Raw genomic sequence first — 18,569 nt, 5'->3', positions numbered from 1 at the left:
CGGCCGGCTCATTCAGCGCTCGCCGGGCCGCTCCATTCATAGGCGGCCGCTTCCGCCACGGCTTGGCGCGCCGCTGTCACGCACCACACCACAGCAGCCGCGGCCAGGCGCCGGCTGCGGGTAAAGTGTGATGGCACCGCTTCTGTTCACGATACAGGGTGTCTCTCGTAACAGTCGTCAGGCGCATTTTCTCTGGTGTTTCGGCAGACATTTGCAGTTTCGTTTTTGCGTTGTGTAGCTGGTACCAGCCCGAACAAATAGTGCGACGCCCGCTCTCGACGAAGAGCGTCGGTTTGTTTCCTGAAACTGACAAAATGAGTTTTATAGCGGAATTTTATGTGCGCATCCGATAGCGGTCCCAGATTTGTCTAGTGCGACATTCGTTTTGTCGATGTGTATTAACATGGACAGTCAAACTGGAATCGTAACAAGTACTCCATCAGCGACAGCACTGCCCTGGCCCGCGCTGTCTGCTACCGCCAAGCATGCAGCGCTACTCAGTCGCTGCTGGACTGCTTTTTATTCTTCGTGCTTTATTGTCCCGGTTAACACCTAACGATAAAACAAATATCGGACTAATTTGGGAGCGGTCTATCCAATGGGCACGTAAAATTCCATTTCAACAATTTTTTTTTTTCTGTAATGGAAAACAAACCTACGCTTCACTCTTGACAATGGCTACACAACGCAAAAACGAAACTGCAAATACACTATGTGATCAAAAGTATCCAGACACAGGCAAAACATACGTTTTTCACATTAGGTGCATTGTGCTTTCACCTACTGCCAGGTACTCAATATCAGCGACATTAGTAGTCATTAGACATCGTGAAAAAGCATAATGGGGCGCTCCGCGGAACTCACGAACTTCGAAAGCGGTCAGGTGGTTAGTGTCGCTTGCGTCATACGTCTGTATGCGAGATTTCCACACTCCAAAACATCCCTAGCTCCACTGTTTCCGATTTGACAGTGAAGTGCAAACGCGAAGGAACACGTACAGCACAAAAACGTACAGGCCGACCTCGTGTTGACTGACAGAGACCCCCGACTGTTGAAGATGGTCGTAATGTGCAGTAGGCAGACATCTATCCAGACCATCACACAGGAATTCCAAACTGCATCAGGATCCACTGCAAGTACTATGACAGTTAGGCGAGAGCTGAGAAAACTTGGATTTCATGGTCGAGCGGCTGCTCATATGCCACATATCACATCGGTATATGCCAAACGACGTCTCGCTTGGTGTAAGGAGCATAAACATGTGACAATTGAGCAGTGGAAAAACGTTGTGTGGAGTGACGGACCGCGGTACACAATGAGGTGATCCGATGGCAGGGTGTGGGTATGGCGAATGCTCGGTGAACGTCATCTACTAGCGTGTAGTGCCAACAGCAAAATGCGGGAGCGGTGGTGTTATGGTGTCGTCGTGTTTCTCATGGAGGGTGCTTGCACCCCTTTTGTTTTGCGTGGCACTATCACAGCACAGGCCTAAACTGATGTTTTAAGTACCTTCTTGCTTCCCACTGTTGAAGAGCAATTTGGGAATGCCGATTGCATCTTTCGACACGGTCGAGCACCTGTTCGTAATGCACGGCCTGTGGCGGAGTGGTTACACAAAAATAACATCCCTGTAATGGAGTGGCCTGCATAGAGTCCTGACCTGAATCCTATAGAACACCTTTGGGATGTTTTGGAACGCCGACTTCGTGCCAGGCCTCACCGACCGACATCGATACCTCTCCTCAGTGCAGCACTCCGTGAATAATGGGCTGCCATTCCCCAAGAAACCTTCCAGACTCTGATTGAACGTATGCCTGCCAGAGTGGTAGTTGTCATCAAGGCTAAGGGTGAGCCAATACCATATTGAATTCCAGCATTACCGATTTTTGGGGGGGGGGGGGGGCGCCACGAACTTATAAGTCATTTTCAGCCAGGTGTCCGGATACTTTTGATCACATAGTGTATCTGCCGAAACACCAGAGAAATGCACCTGATGAATCTTAGGGGAGGCAGCCGGTAAACGTAAACGACCTCGCAGATAATGTGAGCTGCAATCTGCGACTGCTGGAGGTGCTGTAGTGACGCGAAAGTGATCTTTCTGAACCACTGTAGGAGGATACTGGACGACTTGGATACAATTTCTATTTCGTGTGAAGAAAGGCAGCTTGCTCCAAATGTAGAAAAATGTTACTTAATGTAGATGAGTACGAGAAACAATCCTGTAATTTTGGAATATAGCATTACCACTGCGTAACTTAACACAGTGACGTCGATTAAATATCTGCTCGTAACGTTGCAGAGAGAAAAATGGTATGAAACGAGCACGTCAGGTCTGATGTAGGGAAGACGAATGGTTTACTTCGGGTTACTGGTAAAGCCCTAGAAAACTGTAGCTCAGCTACAGGGTTGTCAGAAACAGCCTGAAAAGCTTGCAAGGGCGCTGCTGGATAGGCTGTGCTGAGAAATAATTCTTACGAAAATTCGATACGAAGCGCCGTTTGCGAGTTAATTAGCTCTGAAGTTAGCCAATCAGGTTTTACACGCGCAAAGTTAAGCGACTCGCCCGGCACAAATAAGGGAATTGCAGACATTGGATGCATGGGGTATTGATTTAAATCAGTGCGTAAAGTTCAAACTTTGCGGTGGACCGCGATTCGAACCCGTGTCTCCTGCTTACTAGGCTGATGCACTGCCACTGTGCCATCCGGACACAGTGGTCATCGAAACTGCAGAGACTACCCTAGCATGCCTCCCGTCAGACCCAAATTCTCAACTTCTACCACACACTACTGATGTAGTAGCTCTAGTCCATTATACTGATTACTCGCGGCATTTCGCCCATTCCATAAGAGATCAGCCTGGTGTCCGTCCGCACTGAAGAGATCATTGACCGTCCTCGCCTTTAATTATATATATGTGGTGCCCGTTCGTTCGAACACGTCCTAGAGAACAGACACCACAAACATACAACAATTAGTATCAGTTGTTCTCATAGCGCAGATGACACCGCACGTGACTGCTCAGGCTTTGGCTCGCATTCGATCCTTACTACCGTCCCATGTCCAAATTTTGTATAACTTTCTTGTTCAGTTTTACAAAACCAAACTAAACAAACGTTTGGCGACACCCGCTCTAGCGAGCCGTTTGAATTTGCGTGCGGAACAATCTGATAGGCCAACTTCAACGCTAATTAACTCGGGAACGGCGAAACATATAGAATTTTCTTTAAAAGTTATTCTCAGTACAACCTTGCCTGCAACACCCTTACAAGGTTTTCAGGCTGCTTCTGACCACCCTGTGTAAACGAGAGTGCGTACTGAACACTTGTGCGGCACATTCGTCGGTTCTGAGTAATTGGGTTTCCATCACGTCGGATTGAAAGAAGAAGACATCGAAGCAATTCAGAAGCGCGCTGCTTGATTTGTTATAAGTAGGTTGAATCAACACGCGAGTGCAACGGAAATATTCCTTGATCTCTAAAGGGAATACTCGCAGGACATAAAGACCTTATTTTCGCGCCGGCCGAAGTGGCCGTGCGGTTAAAGGCGCTGCAGTCTGGAACCGCATGGATGTTTGTGATGTCCTTAGGTTAGTTAGGTTTAACTAGTTCTAAGTTCTAGGGGACTAATGACCTCAGCAGTTGAGTCCCATAGTGCTCAGAGCCATTTGAACCTTGTTTTCGCTATACAATGCTGAGAAATTTTACTGAAACAGTGTTTGCGATAGACTGCAGAACGATCCCACTGCCAGCAACATACAAGTACATTTAGCGTGCGGATCGCGAGGGTAAGGTAAATCGCGACTCGTACAGAAACATATAGACAGTCGTTTTTATAACGAATGTATTAAAAATCCTAGGTCAAGATCGCAAACATATCTTTACTGATAACTAGTTTCATCTCATTGACGAGCCATCTTCACATCAATATAAAATTACTATTTTGTTCAGTATTTATCAGCCATCAGGCATTACACGTCGTCATAATCTCTTGAGCTGGATCGCTCTTACTTAAATGTACGACCGTACATACTAAAGTAAAATGTTGTCACTGGTTATACAAATGTTTACGACACTGGCCATTTATCATCCGGTGTTCATACTGCCAGGCTTCCGTGTAAATACAAACTGATTGACAGGGGTAACGTTACATAGTCCATATGTAGATGTAAACAAGACGTACCAGTCGCAGTGCCAGCTACAGGTAGTTCTTTGTTCCTGGTGTATATTGGCATGTGACAATACGTCTCCCCAACGCATCCGCAAGTTCTCGATGGGATTTATGTCGGAAGAAGGTGTGGGCCAGTCTATTCGCCAAATACCATCCCGTTCCTCCTACGCTCTTCGATGGGCTCGAGCATTATCATCCACAAGAATGACTGCAGCCCTAAAAGACGCAGAAGAGAGAGGAGTCCATTGGCACAATAACGTTGAAAGGTGCATGTACCGTATTAAAAGATTTGGAGGCCTGTATGTTCATCCAACATTATGCCCACCCACCATAATATTTAGTCCTCTAAAACGATCATATTGGACAATGTTCTTGGGTGCATTACGTATTCCCATCTCTCGCCATGGGACGGAAAGTATTGCACCCAGCAACAGAACACGAGCGATTTAGTGGTACCTGTGTTATGCTATGGGGATGTATAATGTTGCCTGTGCATTCGGCCCTGTTTTCATTTTTGTGGACGACAAAGCGCGGCCGCTGCGAAATGGGCGGGCTGAGGGGCACTTGGAACGACAGGATATTCAGCGAATGGACTGGCCTGCCCTTACCCCGTATCAAATCCTACCGAGCACGTGTGGCATACCTTGGAAAGACGTATTGTAGCACGTCCACATGCACCAACGATCTTCCAGCAGTTGTCAACCGCGCTGTTGGAGGAATGGATCACAAAACTCCTTACCAAACTTGTGGGACGTTCCCTCCTATCATCGTTAACGTCGTGAAGTGTCGTTTCCTATATAAATTACTTTAGATACAACAAATGAACATAAAAGGCTCAGACGTGATAACGTTGCTAACATCTCGCCATAAAAACACTGTGCACTAATATTTTAAGAAGTAACCATAATGAATTCACCATGAGGCTATCTTGAATCGGAGACTAGAGTGTGTCGAAAAATCAAAACATTGTGCTCCTGGAGCGTTTTTCGATGACTTGATACGAGAGAGAGGCACTATGTTCTAGTGCAGTGGATTCCATCCTACGCAGCCTATTCCAATTTTTTGTGTACACTTGACCACAAGGGAGACGAAATATAGTGAGTCGTGAAATAAAAACATTTTTGCAGCCAGAAGGCTTGAACAGTATGGTGAAGGCTCGTGAGTATTTTTACAAATAATTACAAAACACAATCAGTTGAAAGCACCAGTTATCGGAAAATAACACTAAAGGAGCCTGTTCCAAAGAAGAGTCGGTCTACCACAGTGCGAGCAACAGCGAAGCTCAGTGCGGATCTTAAAAATTCCTCGTCCACAATAATGTAAATGTCGATCAAAAAGTTTCCGTTTGAAGACTGTACAATCCAGAGTAGGTATGCCAATCAGGATACTCGCCGTGAGTATTGAGGCAATACCCCATTGACGCACCAGGTTGGAGATACCAGTTAGGTAAGACACCGTATCCTGCTACGTGGAGAATTCCACAACTGCCTGCTGCATATCCTCGTCCAACAATTGTCGAACCTTCCTGGCCTTTTTTAAGGGGCCGAAGATGTGATGATGGCATGAGTTGAGATCAGGACTATAGGGCGGATGCTCGAGTTCTCCAACTTGAGTTGATCCGTAATGGATGAGGCTGGCCTGCCAGATTGACTTCCACGGTACTTACTACTCCCACCGACAACGGTGGTTTTCGACAGTCACGGTGCGCCGTACACATTCATCAATGTCCGACGGATGTCCACAGGCGTTTGTTCTTCGGCAGCTAAGAAAAGAGTAACAACACGTTAGTCCTGTTTGGAAGTGTTCGGTAATAAGGTCACCATAGTTCGCGTTTCCTCATTTACAACAAGCATGTCTGAAAGACACGAATGCCGAACTAGTCCTTGCCTACATGTCGGAGCTTATATGCACCCATCGGAGACAGGCTAAGTTACATAAACGCTGCGGCAAGGCCCTTAAACGAAAACCTTTTGATCGCCCCTTATATATCCCCAAGTGCTTCAAGAACTACGCCTTCGATGCACGGTTGCTACATCTAAAGCAGTTGTCACCAGAAATAGCGCTTCACGGTGATAAGGATGGTAGATGGAGCAAAAAACAAGAACCTCTGACAAGAAATTACCATATGGTACATCTATCATTCGGACTGAATCAGTCATGGTATAGAGCCTGGAGCAGATCTGTGAAGGCTAGGATGGTAACGCCCTTAAAGGAAAACTCCAAGTGATGCACCTCTGTGAGAGTTTCTTTGCCTACCACCCGGCGCCTCCTTCCGTATGAGGTGCAAGCGCATCGTACGGGTACGTGCGCTGCGGCAGGGCAGGATGTGTCCGCTGGTGGGAGAGGGGCGTGATGGGGACCGAGGGGAGGGCGACACTGCACCGGAAGTGGAGCCCCGCTGTTTCCTTCCTGGCTGCGCGGGTTGGGCTGCGGTGTACGCCAACTCACTACGAGTACATCGCTCTCCTGCCCGCTACGTCCAGCCGCGCACAAGTCAAAGTCAGTACTTTTCTTACCGTAGCACCTTCAACACAACTGGTAGTACGCGAAAAAAACGGTAGAGATGACATCGGGAAACATCTCCTTCATTTTTGTTTCTACATCTACACGATCACTCTGTAATTCACGATAAACTAACCGCAAGAGGGTTCATCGAATCGCCTTCAAGCTAAAACTTCCTGGCAGATTGAAACTGTGTGCCGGACCGAGAATCAAACTTGGGACCTTTGCCTTCGCAGCAGAGCTTCTGTGAAGTTTGGAAGATAGGAGACGAGGTACTGGTAGAATTAAAGCTGTGAGGACGGGTCGTGAGTCGTGCTTGGGTAGCTCAGTTGGTAGAGCACCTGCCCGCGTAAGGCAAAGGTCCCGAGTTCGAATCTCGGTCCGGCACACAGTTTTAATCTGACAGGAAGTTTCGTATCAGCGCACACTCCGCTGCTGAGTGAAAATTTCATTCCGCCTTCAAGCTACTTCTCTGCCGTTCCACTCTCGAACAGCGCGCTGCAAAAACGAACACTTAAACCTTCCACGCGAGCTCTGATTTCTCTTATTTTATGATAATGTTCATAGTACCTAGGCAGGTGCCAACAAAATATTATCGCAATTGGAGGAGATAGTTGGTGACTGAAATTTCGTGAAAAGATGCTGCCGCAACGAAAATCGCCTTTGTTTCAATGACTGACACCTCAACTGCCGTATCACTTCCGTCGCATTCTCTCCCTATTTCGTTGTAATACAAAAGAAGTTGTCCTTCTTTGAAATTTTTCCATGTTTTCCGTGAATCCTACCTGACGCGGATTCCACACCTGACAGTAAAACTTCAGAACACGACGGTCAGGCGTAATGTAAGCAGTATCTTTAGTAGACATGTTGCATTTTCTAAGTGTTCTGCCAATAAGTCTCAGTCTTTGGTTCGCTTTCCCCACATTATGTACATTATAATTTAAGTTATTCGTAACTGCAATCCCTAAGTATTTAGTTGAATCCACAGTCTTTATATTGTGTGATTTGTCGTGTAACCGAAATTTAGCGGATTCCTTTTAGTACTCATGTAGATGAGTTCACACCTATACATCTTTCATTATTGAGAATCACCTGCCACTTTACGCACTATCTTGACTAAATCATAGGTTCTGATAATCTGATGACTTTACAATACGGTAAATGACATTATCATCTGCAAACAATCTAAGAGGGCTGTTCAGATTGTCTCCTACATCGCTGAAATAGCAGAGGGCCTATAATACTTTCTTGTGGAACGCCAGATGTTATTTCTGTTTTACTCGATGGTTTTCGGGCAATTACTACGAACTGTGACTTTTCTGACAGGAAATCACGAATCATGTCGCACAAATAATAATAATTTCACTTGGCTCACTGGCCTAGTGCAAGGCTTTATCCAACCGGGGAACGGGGACCCATAGTTTAACGTGAAATCCGAACCAACTGTCGTTTCTGGAGACTGCTCAACATCGTTCAGAGCCGATGGCTGGGTTAAGACGCAGACTGAAAAATCCAAGGTCCGACCGTGACTCGATCCCGCAACCTCTTGGTTTCCAGTTAAGCGCTTTACCACTAGACCACCAGGCCCAACTGAAACAATAGTCCGTAAGCAGGCTGCCTAATTAGATGTGAGAAAAGGCGTCACACGTCTTCTGTAAGTCTAAAAATATGGAATCAACTTGTCATCCCCTGTCGAAAGCACTCGTTACTCCGTGAGAATAAAGACCAGGTACTTGCATTAAAATTTCGACTGTAGTTGCCACACGCTCACAATGAGATTTTCACTCGCTGTCATTTCATAATTTTAGTGTATGCTCTAGTAACGCCGTAATTACTAGTTGGATACCAACGCAGATGCGGGCGATCGAATGTAGGCCTGATCTGTCCAATGATGAGTTACTACAGAATTTATGAAGTAACTTATGACTAGCTGTGGGAGTCATCTCTCTCTCTCTCTCTCTCTCTCTCTCTCTCTCTCTCTCTCTCTCTCCCCTTTTTTACAGGAAAATCATTCCCGGGCCTGTACAGACGAGAGTTCGTAAGAATAATTATTCGATACGTATTTGAATTGAGAGTACGAATTTTATTGTTTTTATGGTTGATCCAACTGATGGCTGAGCCGTGGGGACGTCCTCTTGGCTGTTACGGATTTTGGCGTTTCCGTAATCCGCGTACAGCATGCTGTAGGGAAGAGACACAATACATGCTGAGTGTTGTGGTTTAAGGGAACCAGGATGACTTAAGGGCTACAGACTTCGACGGTGTCTGCTCTTTCCAGCAGATTTTGAGTTGCAAATAAAGTTATGAGAATTTCTGGCAGAAAGCAGTACTCTCCACAGGAGTACTATCAGTGGGCGAAGGGGCTAACCAATGAGAATGCCTGCACTTTCTGCCTTGGGGCTGATTGGCTTAAACGACGTTGCGTTTAAATTGTTTTGGGAGTTGCTGGTAGCTCGAGGAGCAGGAGTCGGCTGACAGCCCTCCTGGGTGAAATGAAATGGAAATGCCGTGTGACTAGGGCCTCCCGTCGGGTAGACCGTTCGCCTGGTGCAAGTCTTTCGAGTTGACGCCACTTCGGCGAATTGCGTGTCGATGGAGATGAAATGATGATGAAAGACACTCAACACCCAGTAATCACGAGGCAGAGAAAATCCCTGGCCCCGCCGGGAATCGAACCCGGGACCCCGTGCGCGGGAAGCGAGAACGCTACCGCAAGACCACGAGCTGCGGACTCCTGGGTGAAGGAACCAAGGAGTGGGCCTCCCGGTTCGGGAGTTAGTGATCCATGGTAACCAATGATGTTATCTCGTCAATGTCGAAACTTTAGAGGAATTAGCTAGTATGGTTTGAGGTGACGGGTATGTTCGAGAGACGCTGTAGGTTTACTAGTTCTAGAGAAAAGATAATTTGAAAAGTATAAGAAGTTTTATGCCGCTTCTATTGATTTGGAAAAACCTTTCGACAGGGTGAGGTGGGATAGACCCATGCTTACTCTAGAGAACATGATATCGACTAGAGAGAAATAAAACTAATTACGGAGTTATACTTTAGGAAAAAAGCCAGAGTCGAAGATGACGGAGACCTAATGGAGGTAACTGCAAGCACAAGAGGAGTCAGGCAAGGACGTTGCCTTTCACCTAAACTGCTTAACTTCTACCAAGGAGAGACGATAGGAGAGCCCATAGATGAAACGGGAGGAGCCCGTGTAAGGGACAAAATGGTGTTTATATGCTTTGCTGCCGCGCGGGATTAGCCGAGCGGTCTCAGGCGCTGCAGTCATGAACTGTGCGGCTGATCCCGGCGGAGGTTCGAGTCCTCCGTCGGGCATGGGTGTGTGTGTTCGTCCTTAGGATGATTTAGGTTAAGTAGTGTGTAAGCTTAGGGACTGATGACCTTAGCAGTTAAGTCCCATAAGATTTCGCACACATTTGAACATTTGTTTTTATATGTTTTGCTCCGTGCGGAATCAGTCCCGCCGTCTTCACTCAAGACAGTAAGCGTCAGAATTACTCTTGTTTATGTGTATCATTTTAACATATTTAGCATAAGATGTCAAAGTATCAGGTCGCTACCGAAACTCCTCGAAAATATTAAAATCAAGTTCTGATTACACTCACACTGTTCATTTAAAATCTGTTCTAGAGAGCACTTTTTGCTACTAAAGATTTGAATTTCCTCTTGAAAATAGAGCAGTCTTCCTCTAGTTGTTGTATGCAGCACTTTCATGTTCCATTCTATGGTTATTGTGAAGTATTAATTTTCAAAAATATGTAAACCAAATGATGTTTTACTTTGGGAATAAATAAGCTCTTTAAAACGTATTTCAAACGACAACCCCATCTGTCCTATGTAATAACGATCACTGCCCGTTAACACATGTTTTCAAGAGCAGACGTGTTTCCAAAATAACACAGCTCTTGGTACACGTGTTGTTTAAAATAAACACTATGGAACAAACACAGAACAGTACATGAAAGTTCTACAAACAGCCCCTAAAGGAAGATTGCTCGATGTTCTATATGAAACTGAAAATAGGTGCTTTAAATTAACAGTGTGAGTATAACCAGAATGAGTATTTTAACATTTGTGACGCGCTGCTCTAGTGATCTGATTGTTTGATGTTGTGTGTTAAAATGTGAAACAATGATATGCATAAACAAGTGTGATTCTGACGTTTCGTGCTTCGTGTGAAGACGGGAAAACAGCGAGACTGATTCCGCGTGGTCTCTTCTGCTCTAGTCCACCGTACGTAGGATACTGATAGTAGCAAGACAGAGAGCCCCAGAAGGAAGCGACATCTAGTGGCTGCCATAACTCATCGGTGGCGCAACGTCCCCTCTCCGCCTTCTGTGCATTATTCATTTGCTGAATCCTTTCCTATCCAAAGTTAATCTGCCAATATTGTTTTACCAGAATATTTTGTTTAGCTTTGTTTTAATATCATTAATTTAATAACGTAATTGTGCATACAGTGTTACCCAATAACAGACGTACATTTGTCTATCTTAAATAGCAGCATCACAGAGAACACAAAAGTTTTACTGACTTTTTATACTCTGTAATGATATTTTATATGTTCACTGCGACATTTTTTCTTTTTATAGTGTGCGTGTTGTAATAGATAGAACTTTTTATGCATAATACTTTTTCTGTTTTCTCTCTGTTTGTTTTAGATCTGAAACTGATTGCTAGCAGAATAGAAACAAGTCATATCGCTTTATAAACTCGCGATCGACACGAAGTTTACACATAAAGATTTTTAAGAATGCTGGGTACCACTCGCGATAATTGCAGTGTACAGCTGTTTCAGTTTATCTCAGGGTGCCACCATTGCCTTACTAACGTAAGTGTTATATACGACACCGCGAGGTACTGCTGGGTGAGACTTCTGTATCGCTGCCTCCGGCTAGATGAGGTCATCAAGAGTTAAACGAGACATCCTTAATCCTCACTGGAAGGTGCTAGTGAGTATCTCCGTTTTAGGAATCCACACTGAAAAACTGTTCACCATTCGTTCCATTTCCTCCACATTAGATTTTACTGAACAGATCGAGCACCTTCTGCTTGGACCGTAAGTTAAGATATGGAAACACTGGCCCTTGTGTAGCGTCATTAGCCAATCATCCAGCGTATTCTAATTTCCACATGGAAAATGGGCAGCTAAACGATTTCTGCTTGGCGCAACAAATCAGTACGAAGTGATATTTGACTTACCAGAAACTGCGCAGAGTCGAGAAGCCAGTGGCCCTGAGGGGAAGACTGACAGCCAAGCCCTCTGGGAAGTTCTGAATGGCGATGCCGATGGCGAGGTTCCTGCACATAGATGGTAACATTCAGTATTAATGGATGCTTGGCAGTTCATTCTTCCATTTTACTTCTTTTTCTGTAAGGACTTTGCTTTTGTCTAACTTACACCCCATTCAAATGCTGTGCATGAGGCAGGGTCGATGAAACGTAATGTCGTATTAACTATTGCCGAGCAGTTGATACACTCAATCGAGGTGAACAATTAGAGTTGCTGTAAATACCTGACACTGTCAGAAGGATAGCGTTCTCTGTGTAAAAAGAGCTTCCAAAATGGAAAACGTATTGCGCACATCACAGCTGATATACGTCCTGACTTTATAACTATGGTGTAACTAGTAATCAATACATTTATCAACTGCCATCTGGGGAATAAAACTTTTATTTTGAAAGCTTTTTTACATTAAATTAGAAATGCATTTTAGGGAAATAATAAGGCGAGAAACATCGACATTTTTCCAGTTCATTTTAGTAATACAGGGTGATTCAAAAAGAATACCACAACTTTAGGAATTTAAAACTCTGCAACGACAAAAGGCAGAGCTAAGCACTATCTGTCGGCGAATTAAGGGAGCTATAAAGTTTCATTTAGTTGTACATTTGTTCGCTTGAGGCGCTGTTGACTAGGCGTCAGCGTCAGTTGATGCTAAGATGGCGACTGCTCAACAGAAAGCTTTTTGTGTTATTGAGTACGGCAGAAGTGAATCGACGACAGTTGTTCAGCGTGCATTTCGAACGAAGTATGGTGTTAAACCTCCTGATAGGTGGTGTACTAAACGTTGGTATAAACAGCTCCATTAAGTTTCGGGAATGCAGCCGCATGTATTCTGCTTCTTCTTCTAATATTTCGGCTGTATACCTTTCAGCCATCTTCAGAGAGAGCCGTACGACTGACGCTCCAGCGCTCGCTCCATCCTTTTAAACTCGCGGACCGCGCCACTGCGCATGCGGCCACAGATAAACAAGGCGTCAGTGATGTTGATTGGCGGCAAAGACGTACAATATGCATGAGTTACGTCTGTGACTGCGCATTCGATCCATGCTGGGAGGTCGATATATTACTGGGAGCTGAACTGTAGCGACGTCTTTGTAAGTTCAATATTGAAAGTGCCGGATTCCATGATTTATCTAATGTGAAACCGCTGTCTCTATTAATTAAATTCTTTGTCAAGCGGATTTCAATGGCCTCTTTTACTACGGAGTCCCAGAAAGATGAAACAGAAGCCAGAATTTCGACATTTTCATATACCATAGAGTGACCAGAATCAATACAATGCTCTGCCACAGCCGATTTATTGGGTTGTAGGAGCCGAGTGTACCTGCGATGTTCCGTACACCTCTCTTGGACTGTACGATTCGTTTGTCCAATGTATGAAAGGCCACATTCACATGGTATCTTGTAAACTCCAGGCTTGCGGAGTAGTAAGTCATCTTTAACGGAACCCAGGAGTGCAGCCGTCTTCGCCGGTGGACGAAAAATCACTTTTACTTTATGTTTATGAATGTGGCCTTTCATACATTGGACAAACGAATCGTACAGTCCAAGAGAGGTGTACGGAACATCGCAGGTACACTCGGCTCCTACAACCCAATAAATCGGCTGTGGCAGAGCATTGTATTGATTCTGGTCACTCTATGGTATATGAAAATGTCGAAATTCTGGCTTCTGTTTCATCTTTCTGGGACTCCGTAGTAAAAGAGGCCATTGAAATCCGCTTGACAAAGAATTTAATTAATAGAGACAGCGGTTTCACATTAGATAAATCATGGAATCCGGCACTTTCAATATTGAACTTACAAAGACGTCGCTACAGTTCAGCTCCCAGTAATATATCGACCTCCCAGCATGGATCGAATGCGCAGTCACAGACGTAACTCATGCATATTGTACGTCTTTGCCGCCAATCAACATCACTGACGCCTTGTTTATCTGTGGCCGCATGCGCAGTGGCGCGGTCCGCGAGTTTAAAAGGATGGAGCGAGCGCTGGAGCGTCAGTCGTACGGCTCTCTCTGAAGATGGCTGAAAGGTATACAGCCGAAATATTAGAAGAAGAAGCAGAATACATGCGGCTGCATTCCCGAAACTTAATGGAGCAGTCATTGCGCCGCGAAAACCTGAAGACTCACGTTGGTATAAACAGTTTACAGAGAATGGGTGTTTGTGCAAAGGGAAAAGTTATGGACGGCCGAGAACGAGTGATGAAAATGTAGCACGCATCCAGCAAGCATTTGTTCGCAGCCCAGGAAAATCGACTCGCAGAGCTAGCAGAGAGCTGCAAATTCCACAATCAACTGTATGGAGCGCCACCACATTGGCACTTATCTGTCCGTAACTACCTGAACGTCAACTACCCGAGGCGATGGATCGGCCGCCAGGCAGCCCGTGACAGAGCACTTCATCACTGGCCTCCAAGAAGCCCTGATCTTACCACCTGCGATTTTTTCTTATGGGGGTATGTTAAGGATATGCTGTTTCGGCCACCTCTCCCAACCACCATTGATGATTTGAAACGAGAAATAACAGCAGCTATCCAAACTGTTACGCCTGATATGCTACAGAGAGTGTGGAACGAGTTGGAGTATCGGGTTGATATTGCTCGTGTGTCTGGAGGGGGCCATATTGAACATCTCTGAACCTGTTTTTGAGTGAAAAAAAACCTTTTTAAATACTCTTTGTAATGATGTATAACAGAAGGTTATATTATGTTTCTTTCATTAAATACACATTTTTAAAGTTGTGGTATTCTTTTTGAATCACCCTGTATATTTATACCTTTTGGATCTAGTGCAGATGGACTCCAACACAGAACGGCTTAAATTCAGTCACAAGAGTATTACGGTAACTTAGGCTTAAAATCAGTTACAAGAGTATTAAGGTAATTTATAATCAACTAATTGAAAAGAAAACATTATTAATGAACGATGGAGTCAATAAATGTTAATGAGTATTATGTTTAGGGCAAATCAAGACAACTGAATGGAAAGCAAAGGAAATAGAGTGAAAATGGAATGCAATGCTTTTGCTAAACTAAACATTGTTTATCAGCTGAAGATACTGTTACTGCTTTGTTACTTTTTGTAAAGATTCCACTGTGATCCGACGGATAGCCGCGAGCGTTTCCGGAATTCGGGGACACGCGCCGGCTTTCGATCGAACCCGTCCGGTGGATTAACGACGATAGCCACTGTGCCGGCCAGACATCCGATTACTTGAATAACGGGATGGTGCCTACGAGACGCCTCAGTTACACAATTTGCAAACATTTCGAAAACGTTCTTGCATTTACACATAAGATACTCTAGACGTAGATACGTGGGGTACACAAATACCAACCCGGGTGGGATGTGGGGGGCAGGGCGTGGGGGCCGCTAGGATGGGAGGGGTTGGCGGGTGGGGGGAGGGGGAAGCTTGGCGCTGGAATGGCATCCGGCGCCCTCTACCACAAACATCGCCAAAACTAGATTAACAAGCCGACCCCTATAGAGATAAGGAATAAGCCAAAGAAAAATAAGAAATAGAATAGTATTGGCGCCGCTTTGCGACATATTATTTACAATATTACCGGATTTCGCATACACTATCATTTTGTTATGTTCAACAAAACGAAAAAAACCGCACATGTGATATTGTCAGTGTCACTGTGCACACAGGTATGCTGAACATGTGCTAACGACAGGCTGACAGCGTCCTTTGTTTCTGTGGGGACGAGGCACCGTTAGCGGTGATGTACGTCGTACAAGTGTCGGCCCCACAAATATTACAACGGTTGGAAAACAGTGTCTCGGGCACTGGCCACCGACGACTTCCCAAGCTCTCAAACTCAAGCAGCGCCACAGGGGAACAGTCTGCAGAGATCATGGAACAGTATTAGCTTTACTATCTGCTAAGTGGGCTACCATGATAAAAACGGATGTCCTTGTGTAATTATTATAAATTGACGAATTTGTAATATTCGACTTTTTCACCTGGTCAGTAGCGCTTTCCACCGGCGATAACTGGTGTCCACGCACATATAGGATGTTCTCAGCATATCTTTTGCACCTGTTCATGGTACCTATGAATACAGTGACACTGACGATACATGTGATCAGAACCATCCAGAATTACATTCTGTGGCCTTAAAAACATCTATATGTATTGTTGCAGTCTCATTACTTTGTTCCTCATGTTGCTTAACAGCATCTAATGACGGCTTAGGCCAAAATGGGTAGTATTATTTACTGTATTTGGCACGGTGGAATCAAGTCTAAAAATTAAAAATAAACAGAGTTTTCAAAATTAAGCTTGCAACTCAGCTAGGATACATGCTTGACTTAGGTCGGTGAGACATGGACTTCCAATGCACAAACTCTCTATAAACTGAAGTTTGCTCCTTAGCGGTCAATAAAAGGGTGGTTGGTAAAGTTAGAAAACACTTGGGAGCCCTATGGATGTGTACATCGTTTCTTCGCGTAGGCCAATAATACAGACTACGAAAAATTCGTATTACTTATTCCATCTCCTTTGGGATAAGTACCTGAATAGCTCCGAATCTCTCACAACACGGTACAGTGCAGCCCTCATAGCTTGACATTCACTTTCCTTGGCCAGAACCGTATCTATATGTGTATCATACATCACGTCTTATGTACATAACCTGACTGAGATTCAACCATTAGTGACTGAGAAGAATTTGAAACTCGCTACAACTATGTTTCAAAATGGCTCTGAGCACTATGCGACTTAACTTCTAAGGTCATCAGCCGCCTAGAACTTAGAACTAATTAAGCCTAAGGACATCACACACATCCATGCCCGAGGCAGGATTCGAAACCTGCGACAGAAGCGGTCGCTCGGTTCCAGACTGTAGCGCCTAGAACCGCACGGCCACTCCAGCCGGCAACACAACTATGTTTACTGATCTCTAGATGAAGTGTACGAGAATGGAGAAGTGGATAGGCAGCAAAACACACGAAGGAAACATACCGATATTCGCTTTAACTGTTCCGGGGAGAAACATGGGACTCTAGCGTCATAATGAAAGAAAAGCCTATAAATATTTTTCCTACAAAACGGTTCGCTGAGCTTAAGTAAAGTGATTGGGACAGCATGAAATAAAGCTACTTTACACGAACAAAAAGGAAAAACGAAAAGCAAAAAGTCACGTCTATGTACTACACTATACAAGTCCAGTCACGTCAATGTGAGCACCTGTCAAAAGCCACGATAGCCTACTTTTGCGGCGCGGGCCGCTGCGAGATGTCCAGACATAGAGTCAATGAGGTTCTGGAAGGTGCCGACAAGGTATGTGGAACCATACCGACGCCAATTCCGTGGCTAGCTGCGTTAGGTTCCTCTGTTGAGGATATATTGCGTGAAGAGGCCGACGAGGTACGAGGCAGTCCAATAGACTCTCTATTGTATTTAAACCTAGGAAATTTGCTGGCCAGGGGAGTACTGTAAACTAAGCCTGATGCTGTTCGAACCAAGCACTTACACTGCGTGTTGTGCGACACGTTGTATTGTCCTGCTAGTAGATATCATCGTGCCGAGGAAAACCAAAACTGCATGCAGCGGTGGACATGGTCTTCTAGGACAGACGCCTACTTGTGTTGATCCACTGTGCCTTCCAGAATGATGAGATCACCGAGTAAATGCCATGAAAACATTCGTCACAGCATAACGCTGCTTCTTTCGGCCTGCGCCCTTCCAACGGCCGTCTGTCAAATGGACCATAAAACATGATTCATCTGCAATGACCACGTTCCGCCAAACAGTGGTCGTCCAGTTGCGGTATTGGCGTGCAAATTCCAGCCTTCGTCGCTAAAGAACAGCAGTCAGCCAGGCACCTGTTGAGGAGGCCCATACGCAGCAACGGTCGCTGAGGAGACACTGTTGCTAGCTCTCTGGTTTACCTGTCGGGTCTGTTGCTCAACAGCTGCACATCTTCGCAGCCGTCGCTCACCTCTGTCATCTACGGCCCGTGGTGCACCACAGTTACATCGGCGTCGGTTTTGAATAGTGCGATTTTGCCATGCACGGTATACTTCAATCATGGCGGTATGCCAACAGTTTATAAGTTTACCCCATAACCGATGAATCTCAGGCAGGTTATGCATACTGGGTGAATCACTTAAATTTGCACCGCACATACTGCGGAAACTGAAAGTGCTATTTATGTGTGGTTTTCACAGAATAGATTGGTAGTCAGAGGCTCGTATTGTTACCCAATGAACAGATAGCAATAATACTTTGAAAGTGTATTTTTGTGCAAAAATATACTTTTTTAAATGGAACAATGACTATTGACAACAACAGACTACAAGAAGAGCAAATCAGAATGACAGTGGCGTTTGTTGCAGGATTCTAGTGAGAGTCATTTACGAGATACTGGTATTTGGAGAAGTTTCCACGCCGACACTTATTTGCACCACTCAACCTGCGAAATTGCTAGATATGATGTTGTCCTATTTGCTTACAGTGTGCTAGTAGGTGCTGCATTGCTACATGCTAGTCAGTTAGCGTGTGACAGTCCAAGCAGTAGGTCGTGAGTGGACGATGGAACTTAGCAATGCAGAAAAAGCCAACATGCCTATAGTGCATGTACGAAGAA

General features: G+C 45.0%; 1 protein-coding gene across 4 annotated transcripts in view; it reads right to left on the bottom strand.

Moving 5' to 3' along the window:
- The window catches only part of LOC126251653 (zinc transporter ZIP11), a 426,866-nt gene that overhangs the window by 94,198 nt on the left and 314,099 nt on the right, over positions 1-18,569 (bottom strand). For all 4 annotated transcript variants that reach the window (XM_049952212.1, XM_049952213.1, XM_049952214.1 and 1 more), the window contains one exon: positions 11,886-11,984. In XM_049952212.1, coding sequence (XP_049808169.1) covers positions 11,886-11,984 — 99 coding nt within the window. The remainder of the gene's footprint in view (positions 1-11,885; positions 11,985-18,569) is intronic.

This window comes from Schistocerca nitens, chromosome 4 (assembly GCF_023898315.1).
Source record: "Schistocerca nitens isolate TAMUIC-IGC-003100 chromosome 4, iqSchNite1.1, whole genome shotgun sequence".
Lineage (NCBI taxonomy): Eukaryota > Metazoa > Arthropoda > Insecta > Orthoptera > Acrididae > Schistocerca > Schistocerca nitens.
This window is presented reverse-complemented; position numbering and strand designations above follow the sequence as displayed.